The 17,299-nt window shown below is 41.3% G+C and overlaps 2 protein-coding genes across 2 annotated transcripts; one reads left to right on the forward strand and one right to left on the reverse strand.

Annotated features, from left to right (window-relative positions):
• The first annotated feature begins 1,552 nt into the window (after positions 1-1,552).
• Positions 1,553-13,388, forward strand: aldh4a1 (aldehyde dehydrogenase 4 family, member A1). Its single transcript, XM_055916553.1, has 15 exons — positions 1,553-1,750; positions 2,897-2,990; positions 3,136-3,228; positions 3,611-3,658; positions 3,758-3,913; positions 4,058-4,207; positions 4,365-4,439; positions 4,582-4,769; positions 4,897-4,970; positions 5,616-5,812; positions 6,004-6,051; positions 6,161-6,313; positions 9,686-9,807; positions 10,080-10,198; positions 10,391-13,388. Exons 1-15 carry the CDS (start codon positions 1,710-1,712, stop codon positions 10,501-10,503), a joined length of 1,671 nt encoding a protein of 556 aa, XP_055772528.1. The 5' UTR covers positions 1,553-1,709; the 3' UTR covers positions 10,504-13,388.
• A 2,283-nt stretch (positions 13,389-15,671) lies between these two features.
• On the reverse strand, positions 15,672-16,763 carry LOC129834672 (transcription factor HES-5-like). Its single transcript, XM_055899877.1, has 2 exons — positions 16,627-16,763; positions 15,672-16,513 (listed from the first exon to the last, which is right to left on the reverse strand). The coding sequence occupies exons 1-2, from the start codon at positions 16,678-16,680 to the stop codon at positions 16,076-16,078; spliced, it is 492 nt and encodes a 163-aa protein (XP_055755852.1). The 5' UTR covers positions 16,681-16,763; the 3' UTR covers positions 15,672-16,075.
• Positions 16,764-17,299: the final 536 nt, after the last annotated feature.

Here is a 17,299-nt window from a genome sequence, read left to right on the forward strand (position 1 = left end):
CTCTATTCTGTCATTTCACATTCTTAAAATAAAGTGGTGGCCCTAACTGACCTAAAACAGGGAATTTTAACTAGGATTAAATGTCAATAATTGTGAAACTGAGTTTTTAAATGTATTTGGCTAAAGTGTATGTAAACGTCTGAATTAAACTGTTATGTGACTAGTTAAGCACATTTTTACTCCTGAACATATTTAGGTATGCCATAACAGAGGTTGAATAAGTATTGACTCAATATTTTTTTTTCATGTATTTGGCTAAGATGTATAAACTTCCGACTTCAACTGTACATACCTCCCTGGCATATTACATAATTAATGCAGCAGCATATAACACATTTTTGGACTCGTTGTGCTGTGTTCACTTGAACAGGAAGGTGGCACAGCGGTCCTTCTTGTGGGCACATTTTGTCATGAACCTTTTCATCAAAGTCTGGCATTCTCTGGATTTATGGTGCTTTCAAAACAACATGAAACCCGGAAATAACAAGATTGAAACATGGCAGTGATCTTCAAGTCGGAGCTCTAGAAAGAGGCCCGAGTTCCCGAGTTGGATGCCTGTTCAAAACGTATTTTCCCAGTCCAAGTTCCCACTTGTCTTTAACTCACTGAAGTTTGAGATTTCCCAGTTGTTTTGAACACAGCAGAAGTTATGCTGGATTGATAGCATGGCGAATGTATTCAACCTTTTCTGGCCCATGGTGTTGCCTGTGAATGTTTATACATTTAAACTAGTAAAAGAGACCCTTTTACCCTGACTTAAAGCACACACCCTCTCCACCGAATAGCAGGGGAAGCAAAATAGTGATTGCTTTGCAACGCTTGCAGTTAGCCACTGATTCCTTCCAAACCACCCATTGTTGAAATTTCCAAATTGTTGTGTAATGTTTATGTCCAAGTTGTATCTATAATTTCTCTTCATATGACAAGGACTGAAAAGGATTTGCCAGTAGATTGTCAAAGTGATTCATGATGATGTCTAGCTTGCTAGCTAAGATTTTGAAAGTTAGACGTTAACATGATCAGTCCAATTAAAGTTATGGTAGATATCACGTGATGTAATTGTATCTCTTTTTTTTTTGCTAAACAGGTGGAGGAACAGTAGACTACATATCCTCTGACAGTTCCTACATTTTGCCACAATTAGGTTAGGTGGGAAAATCCGTAATTGTGCAAAAGATGAAGGACATAAACTTCCAAGAGAAACGATGTACACTACACATTTGATCAGTCAGAAATATAATTTCTCGATTCAGACATAACAGCGCTACTCTGATTGGCTAGGGATTTCTTCTCCTTAGCGCTAAATGGCTATTCACAGACTCGCCCCTCCTTGCCTCCAGTAAGTTCCATTATGGAAATTATAGGTGTGTTTACAATACTTCTTTCTTTGAAAGATGAACAAGTAGGATTTTAAAACAGCTTCACAGTCTAAATCTTAAGAGTAAATTATGTAATTTATTCTTCTGATGCAACACTATCACATACTGTGACAATTTAGACGCAATGATGGTATTAACGATGGTGGGCTCCCTATTGGATATTGGTACGGCCTGAATCCTCTGAACTCGCGATACATGTAACCAGTAGGCTACATTCTCAAGATATCAGACAGTTTACATGTGTCTTATTAGTTCTTGATACATTGTGTCGCTGGCAGTAGTGGGTTTTTATTAGATTGTCCTTTTTCTCTACATATTTTCCATTGAAACATGCTGCGTGTGAGATCGGCATTGTGCCATTCTTGGAGGGGGTACGTAATTTCACATGAACATACACGATACAAACTCACCTTAGCTTTGACTTTTCGTAACCTAATGTAATTTGCAATATTTCGGTAGTTGACAGTCGATTTCTGACTTATGATTGTTGCTTAACCAGAACGTTTTTTGCCACACTGTACAATTGGCCAATTAGGACAATTACAAATAAACTGCCAATTAAAGGCAATAATGCTAAATGTGTTATGTAATGATTTAAGAAATGTTTTCCTTGTCAACCACCAGACCCTTTCAACGCGAGCTAAATTAGTTTAAATAAGTTCTTCATGATTTTGTTTCTTCCGGTTAACATTCCAAGGCGCGTGCGTGAAGGGAACACCAGATCACCCATTGACAGAGAAGCATCTGTGTAAATATGGGAAGGCAGTAGGCTAATAATTTCATTGAGTTCATATGTGTGCGTCTGTGTGTCAGGGCAGAGGGATTTAATTTTGAATATTTGAATACCAGCCCCTGTCTCCCCAGTTTGAAACTCTGACCTTCACTGACTGTTTAGTTTGGCGGTGTTGTAACTTTTCCACAAATAACTTTTTAAAAGACACTTCACCCTGACTCACAGATAGGAGTATAATAAGAAAAAAAAGCCTTATTGCAATTGTTTGCTTGATGCTATAGGGAGTCTCGGCCAGAATAACTGATGTGAAATTACCTCTAGTAAATTACTTATTCCAGCTGACACAAGACAGCAGCTTGCCAACATGTAGCAGTGAAGAGGCAGGACAGAATCAGCATGGAGACCACCTGTATACTCATTAGACTGAGTTCAACATTGTACCACAACCACAATATACAATGGCCAGTAAAGCCTTATTCAGGTCAAAAGCATCGTGCCTGGTTTATACAATGTGAGGATTTGGACTTGCCTCAAAATGAACCTGAATGGCATTCAGTCCTATCCATCAACATATTAAAACAAAGCTGTATAAAGGGTGAAGTGAATGAATGGCCAGTAGGCTACCTCAGGTATAGGGCTGTAACACATTGATGAACACATTTTTCAGGATGAGACACATTCCATCCAAAAATCTGATACTATGTGGAAATATCTACTGCATGCATATCTGTCTGTCTTCACTTGGTGTGCATTGCTCCTAGCATGTGTGTCTGCCTGTGTGCAGTTTCAGGACCTTCCCCTGTGCAGCTGTTGAGGTGAAGAATGAGCCCATCCTGGGATTCAACGAGGGCAGTCCAGAGAGGGCCGAGCTGCAGAAGGTACACACCATGCACACAATCATACATGCACACACTCTCAAGCAAACGTAACCTCCACCTGCACCATTCAGTATATGCCCTTCATGACCTACAACAAGGTCATCTATCTAAAAGGTGAGACACAATAATTGTGTGTGTGTGATAGGCCCTGGATGACCTGAAGGGGAAGACAGAGGAGATTCCCTGTGTGGTTGGAGATGAACATGTGTGGACCAAAGACATCAGATACCAGCTATCAGTGAGTAGAGTCAACAGCATGTCCCTAATCTGAGCAAACTATTGCTCCATGCTGCCTGCAAATATGGGAGCCTGGAGACTGAAGCTCTCTTTTCACTCACACTGCTGCTCAGATACACAGCATACTGTCTAAGCCAAACCGAAGCATTCAAGGCCTGTCAAGTTAAACTGTAAATGACCGTAATACCGTTGGGTTATCAGCTGTGTGTTATCTTCGGTTTTTGATAAGATCCATTGGCTATCATAAACCAACATGCTACTTGTGCTGGAGGCCTGCCTGTTATTTCTACCTTTTGATAAAGACCAGTACCACACTCTCTTTACATTTTATTTCCTGAAGGAATTATAACCGATTGATCAATGTAATTATTTTCTTTTCAAAGCCCTTCAACCACTCACACAAAATGGCCAAGTTTTGCTATGCTGACAAGGTAATCTAAGAGTACAATTATTCTGTTTTTATGTGTCAGACATTTTCCAAGATTTACATGACATGACTGGATGGTGTTGCCTCGGTATGATTGATACAGGACCTGCTCAACAAAGCTATCTTAGCCTCTGTGGCGGCGAGGAGAGAATGGGACCTGAAACCCATCCAGGACCGAGCCCAGGTCCTCTTTAAGGCTGCTGACATCATCAGTGGACCTAAGAGAGCTGAGATTCTGGCCAAAACCATGATAGGCCAGGTACAGTGAACTATTTCGCCTACATGGGGTTTTCATAGTCTTACTGTATATTTGTGGTATTGTTGAATATCATCAAGGGGATCTCCTCTGTTTGAATTGAGTGATATTCATCCCCTCTGCTTTCTATTTAATATTTTTTTCTAGGGCAAGACAGTAGTGCAGGCAGAGATCGATGCGGCTGCAGAGCTAATAGACTTCTTCCGTTTCAATGCGAAGCACGCTGTTGAACTGGAGAGCCAGCAGCCCCTGGACAGTGATGGTAGCACCAACACCATGCTCTACCGTGGGCTGGAGGTGAGCACTCACTGGTCCTAGCATTATCTGTTCAATTTAATAATAGTCAGTCACAGACAAAAACCTGTATACTTGGGGATATGTTAGGATTGATTTCTGGAACTCTTATATTCCAGGACTTTTTATGTCAACACTTTTATTTCCCCTTTAACTATAGGGTTTTGTAGCTGCTGTTGCCCCATTTAACTTCACTGCAATTGGTGGAAACCTAGCAGGTACACCTGCTCTCATGGTAAGTCCCCCCCTACTAACAACAATACAAACATTTCCTTATAGTTGTAATTTACTTCACATTAAGTTCCTCGTGTGTCTTGTTGGTTATAGTCTGAATTGAACTGGACTTTCTTTGTTTGCCCTGGCTCTGTGGTTGTCAGGGTAATGTAGTTCTGTGGAAGCCTAGCGACACAGCCATGTCAGCTAGCTACGCCGTATACAATGTCCTGCGGGATTCAGGGTTACCCCCCAACATCATCCAGTTTGTGCCAGCCGACGGACCAGTGTTTGGAGACACCATCACTTCCTCTGAACATCTGGCTGGCATCAACTTCACCGGCAGTGTCCCGTATGTGTCCGTCTGTATACGTTTATGTATATTAACCTGAAACTGTTTGCACCTTTTAATTTAGACCAGTTTCACATAATGTGTGATAACCCCTGTATTTTCTTAACAACCCATTCATCTTTTTCAGGACCTTCAAGCGCCTGTGGAAACAAGTGGCCCAGAACCTGGATATCTACAAGAACTTCCCTCGGGTGGGAGGAGGTGGGTGGAGCAACAGCCCGTACACCACCACACACTAGCTGTACAGCCCGTACATCGCCAGGCACTAGCTGTACAGCCCGTACACCGCCAGGCACTAGCCGTACACCGCCAGGCGCCGGCCGTACACCGCCAGGCGCCGGCCGTACACCGCCAGGCGCCGGCCGTACACCGCCACGCGCCAGCTGTACATGTACTGCCCGTACACCGCGTTGTCCGAAACATAAGCCGCACTTCTTAACACCAGCTCGCTTAACCCAGAAGCCAGCTGCACCAATGTGTCTGAGGAAACACTGTTCAACTGACAACCAAAGTCAACCTGCAGGTGCCTGGCCTGCCACAAGGAGACACTAGAGCGCGATGAGCGAAGTAAAGACCCCCCCCCTCCCCCCCCGGCCAGTAGTGCGCCGCCCTATAGGACTCCCGGTCATGGCCGTTTGACACAACCTAGGATCGAACACCAGGCTGTAGTGATGCCGCAACACTGCCTTAGACCGCTGCGATGCAGTGCCTTAGACCTCTGCGCCACTCGGAAGGACTATAATTATGGTTTTATTAGCCTTTTAAATTGTCCATTTGTCACATCCCGAACCTATATTACTCTTTACACATTGCTTCACTGACGTTCTCATCTGTCATGTCTTTCAGAATGCGGCGGTAAGAACTTCCACTTTGTGCACAAGTCTGCGGATGTGCAGAGCGTGGTGACTGGGACCATCCGCTCTGCGTTTGAGTACGGAGGGCAGAAGTGCTCAGCCTGCTCCAGGATGTATGTACCAGACTCCCTGTGGCCCCAGATCAAACAGGGGCTCCTGGACATCCACAAGCAGCTCAAAGTTGGAGACGTGAGTGGGCAGCTGACCTTAGCTCTGAGGACTGTCAGATTCATCAGTGACTGGCACTAGGGTTATTTTGGTGGGAATAGATACAGCCAGTTGAGTTGTTCTGCTGTAGCAGTTCTTTAAAAGCGTTGAAGTTTATACTGTAAGTGTTCATTCGTTGTCAGGTTAAGTGTCTTTCTGTCTCCCCTGTCTAGCCCGTGGAGGACTGGAGTACATTCTTCTCTGCTGTGATTGATGACAAGGTACAGTACTGTGACATTTTCACCACACTGGATGCTTGATTAGAACCCCTTTATTACTTCTGAACAAGATTAATGTTTATATTTTCAAAATTATTTATTCTTCTTTTAGTCCTTTGCTCGTATTAAGAAGTGGTTGGACCATGCCAAGTCATCCCCTAAATTGAACATAATTGCTGGGGGCCACTGTGATGACAAGAAGGGTTACTTTGTGGAGCCGACCATCATTGAGAGCACAGACCCACAGGAAGCTATCATGGCCGAGGTAAGACTTGATATTGTAGATCACCTCTTTCCCCATCACTGTTAGCCTATGGAACTTCATAATGTTACTCTGTTATGGACCTGATTAGACAACCTACTGTGATACTATACTTGCTGTGTCTAGGGGCCCTACGCTTGCCTAATTGTTCGGTAACCTGACTAGGCAGGTGCATTACTGTGAAAGTATGAATGTGTGGTCCGGGTTGGGTGTGGTTGTGCCTGGGAACAGAGTGTTTGCTTACTGGGGATCCGGGGGGACAGTTCCGGCGTGACTCTGGTTGGGCCAGCACAAGCGGGTCGTTGATGTTCAGTTGGTGATTGAAAAACTCCAAAAGGGCATGTCAAACGAAAGATACAAAACCAAAAGCTCCGTGGGTCAGGAGAGAACCCTCGTTCAGCTGATTAGCTTGGTAATCCCCCCACCTGTGTACACACCACAGACTTCTTATGCATACCGGAGCTTCGTTGAATGGCCCAGAGTGCCACTTTCCCCAAGGGGTGGGATGTGTAACTGTGGCCTGACTGTGTGCTAACTGGCCTGCCACACCTACTACATAACATTTCCAGTTGAAAGATCTCAGAATTAACATCTGAGAACCATTTGTTCTCACTTCTTTGAACCAACCTGCCAGAGTTATACCAGACATACATACCGAACATGTCAGAATTACTTGACAGACTCAGTTGGGTTTGCACTGCTGAAAATGACTGACTTGTTAATTTATTCTAGTCTAATAGATATTGCTGTCTTAAGGAGAAAAGGAGCAGGATTATTTTATCAGTTTTAACTGAGGCCAGTGGTCAGGCTGAGGGCTAAGTGCTTGGATTGATTTATATACATGTACAATGCCTTCAGAAGGCATTCATACCCCTTGACTTATTCCACATTTTGTTGGTACAGCCTGAATTCAAAATGGATTAAAGTTTTTATAGTTTTTTTCTGTCACCCATCTACACACAATACCCCATCATGAAAAAGTGATTATTTAAAAAGAATGTTGCCAATTGATTGAAAATGAAATACAGGGATATCTAATTGACAGAAGTATTCGCACACCTAAGTCAATACTTTGTAGAAGCAACTTTGACAGGGATTACAGCTGTGAGTCTTTCTGGGTAAGTCTCTAAGAGCTTTCCACACCTTCATTTTGCAACATTTGCTAATTAATTAATAACGTCACTATGCTCAAAGGGATATTCAATCATTTTTACCTATCTACCAATAGGTGCCCTTTGCGAGGCATTGGAAAACCTCCATGGTCTTTGTGGTTGAATCTGTTTGAAATTCACTGCTCAACTGAGGAACCTTACAATTATCTGTATGTGTGGGGTACAGAGATGAGGTAGTCATTCAAAAATCATGTTAAACACTATTGCACACAATGTGAGTCTATGCAACATACAATTGAAGTCGGAAGTTTACATACACTTAGGTTGGAGTCATTAAAACTCATTTTTCAACCACTCCACAAATGTCTTGTTAACAAACTATAGTTTTGGCAAGTCGGTTAGGACATCTACTTTGCATGACACAAGTCATTTTCCCAACAATTGTTTACAGACAGATTATTTAACTTATAATTCACTGTATCACAATTCCAGTGGGTCAGAAGTTTACATACACTTAGTTGACTGTGCCTTTAAACAGCTTGGAAAATTCCAGAAAATTATGATTTCATGGATTTAGAAGATTCTGATAGGCTAATTTACATCATTTGAGTCAATTGGAGGTGTACCTGTGGATGTATTTCAATGCTTACCTTCAAACTCAGTGCCTCTTGCTTGACATCATGGGAGAATCAAAAGAAATCAGCCAAGGCCTCAGCAAAACATTGTAGACCTCCACAAGTCTGGTTCATCCTTGGGAGCAATTTCCAAACGTCTGAAGGTACCACGTTCATCTGTACAAACAATAGTACGCAAGTATAAATACCATGGGACCAAGCAGCTGTTATACCGCTCAGGAAGGAGACGCGTTCTGTCTCCTAGAGATTAACGTACTTTGGTGCGAGAAGAGCAAATCAATTTCAGAACAACAGCAAAGGACCTTGTGACGATGCTGGAGGAAACAGATACTAAGGTGTCCATATGTACAGTAAAACGAGTCCTATATCGACATAAGCTGAAAGGCCGCTCAGCAAGGAAGAAGCCACTGCTCCAAAACCGCCATAAAAAAGGCAGACTATGGTTTGCAATTGCACATGGGGACAAAGATCGTACTGTTTGGAGAAATGTCCTCTGGTCTGATGAAACAAAAATAGAACTGTTTGGCCATAATGACCATCGTTATGTTTTGGGGAAAAAGGGGAGGCTTGCAAGCAAAAGAACACCATCCAAACCGTGAAGCGTGGGGGTGGTTGCATCATGTTGTGGGGGTGCTTTGCTGCAGGAGGGACTGGTGCACTTCACAAAATAGATGACATCATGAGGAAAGAAAATTATGTGGATATATTGAAGCAACACCTCAAGACATCAGTCAGGAAGTTAAAGCTTGGTCGCAAATGAGTCTTCCAAATGGCCAGTGACCCCAAGCATACTTCCAAAGTTGTGACAAAATGGCTTAAGGACAACGAAGTCAAGGTATTGGAGTGGCCATCACAAAGCCCTGACCTCAATCCTATAGAAAATTTGTGGGCAGAACTGAAAAAGTGCGGGCGAGCAAGGAGGCCTACAAACCTGACTCCCGTTACACCAGCTTTGTCAGGAGGAATGGGCCGAAGTTCACCGAACTTATTGTGGGAAGCTTGTGGAAGGCTACCCAAAACATTTTACCCAAGTTAAACAATGTAAAGGCAATGCTACCAAATACTAATTGGGTGTATATAAACTTCTGGCCCACTGGGAATGTGATGAAAGAAATAAAAGCTGAAATAAATCATTCTATCTACTGAGTTTTTAAATGTATTTGGCTTAAGTGTATGTAAACTTCCGAATTGAACTGTATTATGTGACTAGTTAAGACAATTTTTTTTCTCCTGAACATATTTAGGTATGCCATAACAGAGGTTGAATAATTATTGACTCAAGAAATTTCAGCTTTCCGTTTTTAATTAATAAAATTTGAAGAACATAATTCCATTGACATTACGTGAGTATTGTGTGTAGTCCAGTGACCAAAAAAATCAAAATGTAATCCATTTAAAATTCAAGCTATAAAGTCAAGATGGGTGAATACTTTCGGTAAGCACTGTATAAAGCGATATATGAATGGACACTTCATATTTTGTTTAACTAAAGCCATGTTTCACGCTCTGCTTCATAAATAGGGGACTGGGACAGTCCTCCTTGCTCCAGAACTTCATTAAGGTAGCTCAATTCATATAGAAATGTAGAACTAACTGTCTTAACTCTGTTCTTGATGAACGTCCTGTAGGAAATCTTTGGCCCAGTTCTGTCTGTCTATGTTTATCCTGAGAACAACTACAAGGAGGTTCTAAACCTTATAGACAACACATCACCATACGCCCTGACAGGAGCGGTCTTTGCTCTTGACAAGTAAGTTAGAACACTCCATCTGGTTTTCTATGGTGTGGCATAATTTTACTGTGAAAGGGTTGCTTGCTCCATGAAAACCGAACATAATATAGTTATCCCTATAACTTTTCAGATAATTTATTATGGATGCCAACCGCGTGGTTGGCTATGATCTGCTCATTGATAATAGCTATGATCTACTATGATCTGCTCATTGATAATAGATTTGACTTTACACTGAAATTGACACTTGTCAAGAAAACATCCTAATCCTTTAATCATATTTGTTCCAGGAATGTTGTAGATGAGGCAGCTAAGGCCTTGAGGAACGCTGCAGGAAATTACTACGTGAATGACAAGTGCACCGGCTCGATTGTCGCCCAGCAGCCGTTTGGTGGCGCCAGAGCTTCAGGTAAAATGACCCACACACCACTCCAAAGCGTTGATATTCATTTGATTTTTACGAAGTAGGACTTTTCATGACTCCTGGTGAGCTCTCTGTGTCTGACATAATGCCTTCTGCCTACATCATTTTTATTCATATGAAATAGCATGAATATAAGCAGTTATAACAGCTAAAATGTGAACTTTCTTGTCTGCATAGGTACCAATGACAAACCTGGTGGTCCTCACTACGTCCTGCGATGGACATCTCCACAGGTGGTCAAGGCCACCCACGTCCCACTCAGAGAATGGAAGTACCCATACATGGGTTAAAAAGACAGTACTGTACCCCGTCCCCAACCATTAGGCCCTCCTCATCCAATCCTAGCTTTGTAGAGGAATCTTTAGGCTTTTTCTCCTATCCTTCTCTCCAGTCAAGACTGACAATGAAATGAAGAGAGAAACCCTCTCCTTACTCGTCCAAGTTTTAGTCCTTTTTGGCCCTTACAAGCCTGCACTGAAGCTAGACACAAGTACAAATGTAATTATTAGCTCAGGGTTTCCCCAACCTGGTCCTCGGGACCCCAAGGGGTGCACGTTTTTGTCCTAGCACTACACAGTTGATTCAAATAATCAACTAATCATCAAGCATTGATTATTTGAAATCAACTGTGTAGTGTTAGGGCAAAACCAAAACATGCACCCCTTGAGGTCCCGAGGACCAAGTTGGGGAAATGCTCTATTAGCTGTTCTAAATTAAAAGGGGGAGCAACAGCGCCCCTCTCTGGAACTTCATGAGATCAGCAGGAGCTGAGCCAGCTCAGGCTGCCTGTTAGCTGTACAGAAGAACAGCGCACTGAAACGTCCCATGGATCCACAGACAGTACCAGTCAAAAGTTTGGACACACCTACTCATTCAAGGGTTTTTATTCATTTTCTTACTATTTTCTACATTATAGAATAATAGTGAAGACATCAACACTATGAAATAACACACATGGAATCATAAAGTAACCAAAAACAAAGTAAAATATATTTTAAGTCATTCAAAATAGCCACCCTTTGGCTTGATGACCGCTTTACACACTCTTGGCATTCTCTCAACCAGCTTCACGAGGAATGATTTTTCAACAGTCTTGAAGGAGTTCAAACATGTGCTGAGCACTTGTTGGCTGCTCTTCCTTCATTCTGCGGTCCAACTCATCCCAAACCATCTCAATTGGGTTGAGGTTGGGTGATTGTGGAGCCTAGTCATCTGATGCAGCACCATCACTCTCCTTGTTCAAATAGCCCTTACACAGCCTGGATGTGTGTTTTGGATCATTGTCCTGTTAAAAAACAAATGATAGTTCCACTAATCGTAAACCAGATGGGATGGGGTATCACTGCAGAATGCTGTGGTAGCCATGCTGGTTAAGTGTGCCTTGAATTCGAAATAAATCACTGAGCAAAGCACCACATGAGGAGATCATCCGTTCACCTACTCTGCGTCTCACAAAGGTGGGTAGAACCAAAAATCTCAAATTTGGACTCATTAGACCAGAGGACAGATTTCCACCGTTCTAATGTCCATTGCTTGGGTTTCTTGGCCCAAGCAAGTCTCTTCTTCGTGTTGGTGTCCCTTAGTAGTGGTTTCTTAGCAGCAATTCGGCCATGAAGGCCTGATTCACACGGTCTCCTCTGAACAGTTGATGTTGAAATATGCCTGTTACTTTAACTCTGAAGCATTTATTTGGGCTGCAAGGCTGTTAACTCTAATGAACTTATCCTCTGCAGCCGAAGTAACTCTGGGTCTTCCTTTCCTGTGGCAGTCCTCATGAGAGCCTGTTTCATCATATCTCTTGATGGTTATTGTGACTGTACTTGAAGAAACTCTGAAAGTTATTGACATTTTCCGGATTGACTGACCTTCAACTAATAATGGACTGTTGTTTCTCTGCTTATTTGAGCTGTTCTTGCTATAATATGGACTTGGTCTTGTACCAAATAGGGCTATCTTCTGTGTACCACCCCTACTTTGTCACAACACAACTGATTGGCTCAAACGCATTAAGAAGGAAAGAAATTCAACAAATTAACTTTTAACGCACACCTGTTAATTTAAATGCATTCCAGGTGAAAAATATATTTTGATTTGTTTTACACTTTTGGTTTCTACATGATTCCATATGTGTAATTTCATAGTTTTGATGTCTTCTGTTATTCTACAATGTAGAAAATAGTGATGATAAAGAAAAATTCTTGAATGAGTACGTGTGTGCAAACTTTTGACTGGTACTGTAGTTAAACTGTTTGGTCTACCATAGATTCAACAGAGATTTACTATTAGTTCTAATTAATCAATCTTCTGTTTTTAATTAAATGGCTGCTGTATCTGAGCCTCTGTTTCTGACAATCTCAGTACTCACTGGTCCTAAGGCTACTCACTGTTAAGTTTTCTACATGTCCTGCTGTTTTTTATTATTATACAAAACTCACTATATATTATAAGTATTAACTGACCATCTGTCATGACAAAAACAATAACCCAACGTTTCGATTATATTTCATGACCGCTACGGTACAAGTATCAAAACCCAATGTTTATCATTTTAGGTTTTCTCTTCCCTATGATTGTAAAAAAGAGGGAAGGATGGCTGTTACCATCCATTTTTGGTGCTAAAAAAAGTCCTTACTAACCGTCCTTCTTAACCTATGTTCAGTAAACATGGTTGTGTGTATTGAAACTACAATAATGTGGTTTTCCTCACTGTGTTTTGGTTTGCTGTGTTATCACACTGTAATACTCAACCCCCTGACTATCTCTGATAGGAAGGTGATGCACTTGTTACACTTGAGCTATGGCTTGGCCTACAGTATCTGGCTATGAGGGTGCCATTGCCTTTTTACGTAAACCCTGCTTTGCCATCTAATCAGGTTTATTTCAGCAACAGCACACTAACTGTTGTTTTCAAATTTGTGTGTTTGCCCGTAAAAAAAAAAATGCTTCAACTGCATATGATTGCTCAGTCTAAATCTCAATTTCATGTCATCTTGCTTTTAAAACAAAAGTTGAGGAGGATATATTTTCATAAATGTGTTTTCTGTTAAATGTTAATATAAATGTTTTGTTGTCTAATGTGCCTGTATTGGCAATATTAGGGATTTACCTTAATTGAATTAGCATTATTATACATTTAATAATTTCTGAAATGATATTAAACTTGTTTTTAATGTCATCTTTTTGTTTCTGAATGTGGCTTGCTTGACCATTTCTTGTTGTTAATGAGACTGACACATTTAAGTTGGTGTTCCTTCAGGTTCTTTAGCCAATTTGACGAGTTGAAATGAATGTGACCAGTGGGAACTGGGCGCACTGTTCCACACTGAGGTGTCAAAGTACAAATCTGAGGTTTTTACTGCCTGTTGTTGGAGTGTTTCCCAGCACACTACCTTGTCACACTCACTGTGGTGTCTTTAGTGTCACACTCCTGTCACATCAAAGTCAGATGTGAGGAGACCTCATTACTGGGCCTCTGGCATACTCTCCCATCGTTCAAAGTGTTAGACACACTTCTACGCACAAGGCCAAGCGTCAGTGCTGTAAGTGTAGACATGGGAAAGGGCACTGCCTGCCTGACACCAAAACATTAAGTACATCTGCTCTTTTCATGACATAGCTTTCACCTGGATTCACCTGGTTAGTCTATGATCCCTTAGTGATGTCACATTTTAAATCCACTGCAATCAGTGTAGATGAAGGGGAGTAGACAGGTTAAAGATTGATTTTTAAGCCTTGACACATGGATTATGTACTGTATGTGTGCCATTCAGACTGTGAATGGGAAAAACAAAATATTTAAGTACATTTTGAACAGGGTATGGTGGTAGGTGCCAAGTGCACCGGTTTGTCAAGAACTGCAACACTGCTGGGTTGTTCACACTCAACAGTTTCACATGTGTATCAAGAATGGTCCACCAACCAAAATACATCCAGCCAACTTGACACAACAGTGGGAAGCATTGGAGTCAACATGGGCCAGTATCCCTGTGGAACGCTTTCGACACCTTGTAGAGTCCGTCCATGCCCCAACGCATTGGGTCTTTTCTGAGGGCAAAGGGGGGAGGGGTGCAACTCAATATTAGTAAGGTGTTCCTAATGTTTTGTACACTCAGTGTATAGGCCTACAGAACCTGCTGTCTCTTTATTTATACTCAACTTTCTCATCACAACTTATTCCACTGTTTATGAATTCTAATGAGATCAGACAACCAGAGCCAATGTGCAGGCATAGGCAGTGGTGCTGATTACCTAGAGGGAAATAGAAAGAAACAGATCTTATCCATCATCCAAACAAACCACATTTTTAAGCCGTTCACAAGCACATTTGCAACTCATTAGTTGAACATTTCCAAACCATCTGTACTGGACTGCAAATGAAGTGTTGACCTACTATTCCTTTTGAAAGAAGTCTGAAGTATAATCATGTCAAAACTATTCAGGACAAATCCTGGGTACTTTATAGTGTGTCATTACTAAATTAAGCCAAGTATTCCAGGGGCTGATCTAATTTGTGATACATACTGCAGTGGAAGGCATTGTTATGCAGATTTATGGAATAACATTATGTCTGTTATGCAGCACAATTGGGAGAGCTCAATGTGTGATGCTTCAAATAAAGCCCCATCACCCTTTGAATTATATGATGTCCATTCTTCCCTTCAATGATCAGTAGGCCTATTAATATTCACTGGTCATATCCAACTGTTTATGGTATTGTTGTACATTTCAGGTTTATGCCATATTCACATGGAGATTTGTATCAGATTCCAGCAATAAAATTTATACCAGCAATAAAATGCCATGCGTGGGATTGAGAAAGTTGGAGCGAAATTCGACACACACTTCCGATTGACAGTTCTGAATGGTGCAACTGTGGGAAAGAAGCTCAGGTTGCAGGTTAGGTAGGGCTTTCCGAAGGCGGCTGTGCTAGCTTTTGTGTTCTAAACAGCAGATGGACCATTCAATTTGAAAATGTTTACTCAACAGACTCGAGTCTTTCATGCCTTCATTCTCCCGCCCAAAATCAACCTTCTACCGCTTCTGGAGTGACAACATATGTAGAGGTTCTTTTGGTCGGGTTATATTAGAAAAATATATCACTGCAAACAAAAACCACGAAATTACCGGAGAGTAATTAATGCTCCCAGCTCTTAAAAAGAATTAGCCTTACACAATATAAGATTAGGATTTTCAGTAGAAAATGCGGAGACCACCTGTAGACTTGCATGGCTTCATTTGCCCAAGTCATTATCTAAAGTATTACTAGGTCTAAATAAGTGTGTAGGCCTATTGGTAGATCATTTTGTAATGTGTAACATTATGTCTTTTCATTCCATGACGTCAAATCACATACCTGGCCCTCAGGTGCCACTTTATTGTATGTGCTCTGATGAGTTGTAGCCTAAATGTTGTGTCTACAAAGCATGGTTAGACTTTACAATAGTTAGAGATTCATACATAAATTGTCATTTCATTTATTTATTGGGAATATTGCCACATCAATGTGATAGACAATGTTCCAATCACAGTTTGTTTCAGGACAAATTACAATTCAGCAACATAGGGCTGAGGTAATTTCCCAGAAATAGATACACCAATATATTACATTAATATATTTTACAATATGTAAAAACATTTTACTTCGCAATTGTAAAGTTAATTATACATGCACAATAGAGGATATTACAATTCTACACAGAAGATTAACAGTAATTTTATATTTTACGAACAAAAGATAAAATTGTATAGGGAAGAATAATTTCCAACAAGAAGAGAGCATACTGGGTCGTGCTAGATCAAAATGTTCTCTGGTTTTGACATCGAACGTTTCATAACTGAACGTCTCCAAATAGGCAAAGAGCATCACCAGGGTCTCCACAGAGGCCCCCTTCCACCTGGGATGACACGTTTCGGAGTGCTGCTGTTGTGAGGGACCGTTGCGCGGTTTGGACTCAGCACGACTCTATCACCGAGTTTCTGAGCCCGATGGAAGTGATTGAGAAGCTTCTGTTGTGAGCCAGTCGGCTGGGTTTTTTTCGCTGAGAGGAAGCGCAGCGTCTCCTCCAGGCAGCGGGTGAATCCCTCCGCGTAGCTTTGGACAGGTGACGCTACGTTGAATGAAGCAGCAGGGCGCATGCTGTTATCTTTCAGGTAAACCACAGCTGTCTCGAGAATGTCAGCCTTTTCCAGTTTCGAGTTGGGTTGGTGTGCTTGAAGTTCGGTTTTGAGGAGTGTCTTGAGCTGTTCGATGCTGCTGTTAATGCGGTCTCGGCGCATCTTTTCCACCACTGGTTTTCTAAACTGGAGAAAATAAAGGATCTGATTAGTTTAATTGCATTTTTTTTAAATCATGTTAAAATTAAACCAATAACGTATTAAATTGATGAAGATAGAGGTAGCCTATTTGTACTTACTTTGATTTTATCTTTCGTGGTCATCACCATGTCGCAAATATTGACAGGAGCCATTGCTGTCGGTCAGTTGTTTGTTCTTGGTAGATAGTCGTCGGATTTTAGAACTGTGATTAGCCCATCTCGACAGGGCTTCTGTATTTATACACTCCTCACACTGTATATCCGTGTGGGTCTCAGTTTGACAGGAGTTTCACACACTTCCTGGCCAATCAGGAACGCAGACAGTACAATGAAGAGTCTTAAATTACTTCATGCTAAATTGACTGTCTATTGCCTCAGGACAATGAGTGTGTCCCAAGGGAACAGGTGGAGTGTGCAATAAAAGAGTTCTGTGAAGTAGTTGACTGTTGCTTGCAACTGCATTCCAAGATGTTGCACCATTCTCATGAAAGACTCAGACCAAAAGGCGGGAAAACAAGTCCTGAATAATGAATGGTCTTCCAGAAGATTATTCAGTATCTAGAGGCCTTACTGCTTTCTCGCGCAATTTTTTTGATAAATCAGTTATTTTGATGAATTCATTCAACCTTACAAAATATTTCAAATGCTCATATTATTAGGATTCTAATAGCAACTCTTATAAGGCCTACTACTGTATTATAATACAAATAATTACAACAGTATTATAATTAATATAGGATTATAATTATGTTATTCTAAAACTATTATTATT

This window comes from Salvelinus fontinalis, chromosome 3 (genome assembly GCF_029448725.1).
Source record: "Salvelinus fontinalis isolate EN_2023a chromosome 3, ASM2944872v1, whole genome shotgun sequence".
NCBI classification, from domain to species: domain Eukaryota; kingdom Metazoa; phylum Chordata; class Actinopteri; order Salmoniformes; family Salmonidae; genus Salvelinus; species Salvelinus fontinalis.

Bases quoted from the DNA above. Each gene is read 5' to 3' on its own strand.
- aldh4a1 (XM_055916553.1), top strand. From the start codon at position 1,710: ATGCTGCGTGTGAGATCGGCATTGTGCCATTCTTGGAGGGG. The intron at 4,971-5,615 runs GTGGGTGGAGCA...CATGTCTTTCAG, and splicing joins CTTCCCTCGGGTGGGAGGAG to AATGCGGCGGTAAGAACTTC. The intron at 10,199-10,390 runs GTAAAATGACCC...TTGTCTGCATAG, and splicing joins TGGTGGCGCCAGAGCTTCAG to GTACCAATGACAAACCTGGT.
- LOC129834672 (XM_055899877.1), bottom strand. From the start codon at position 16,680: ATGGCTCCTGTCAATATTTGCGACATGGTGATGACCACGAAAGATAAA. The intron at 16,514-16,626 runs GTAAGTACAAAT...TATTTTCTCCAG, and splicing joins CCACGAAAGATAAAATCAAA to TTTAGAAAACCAGTGGTGGA.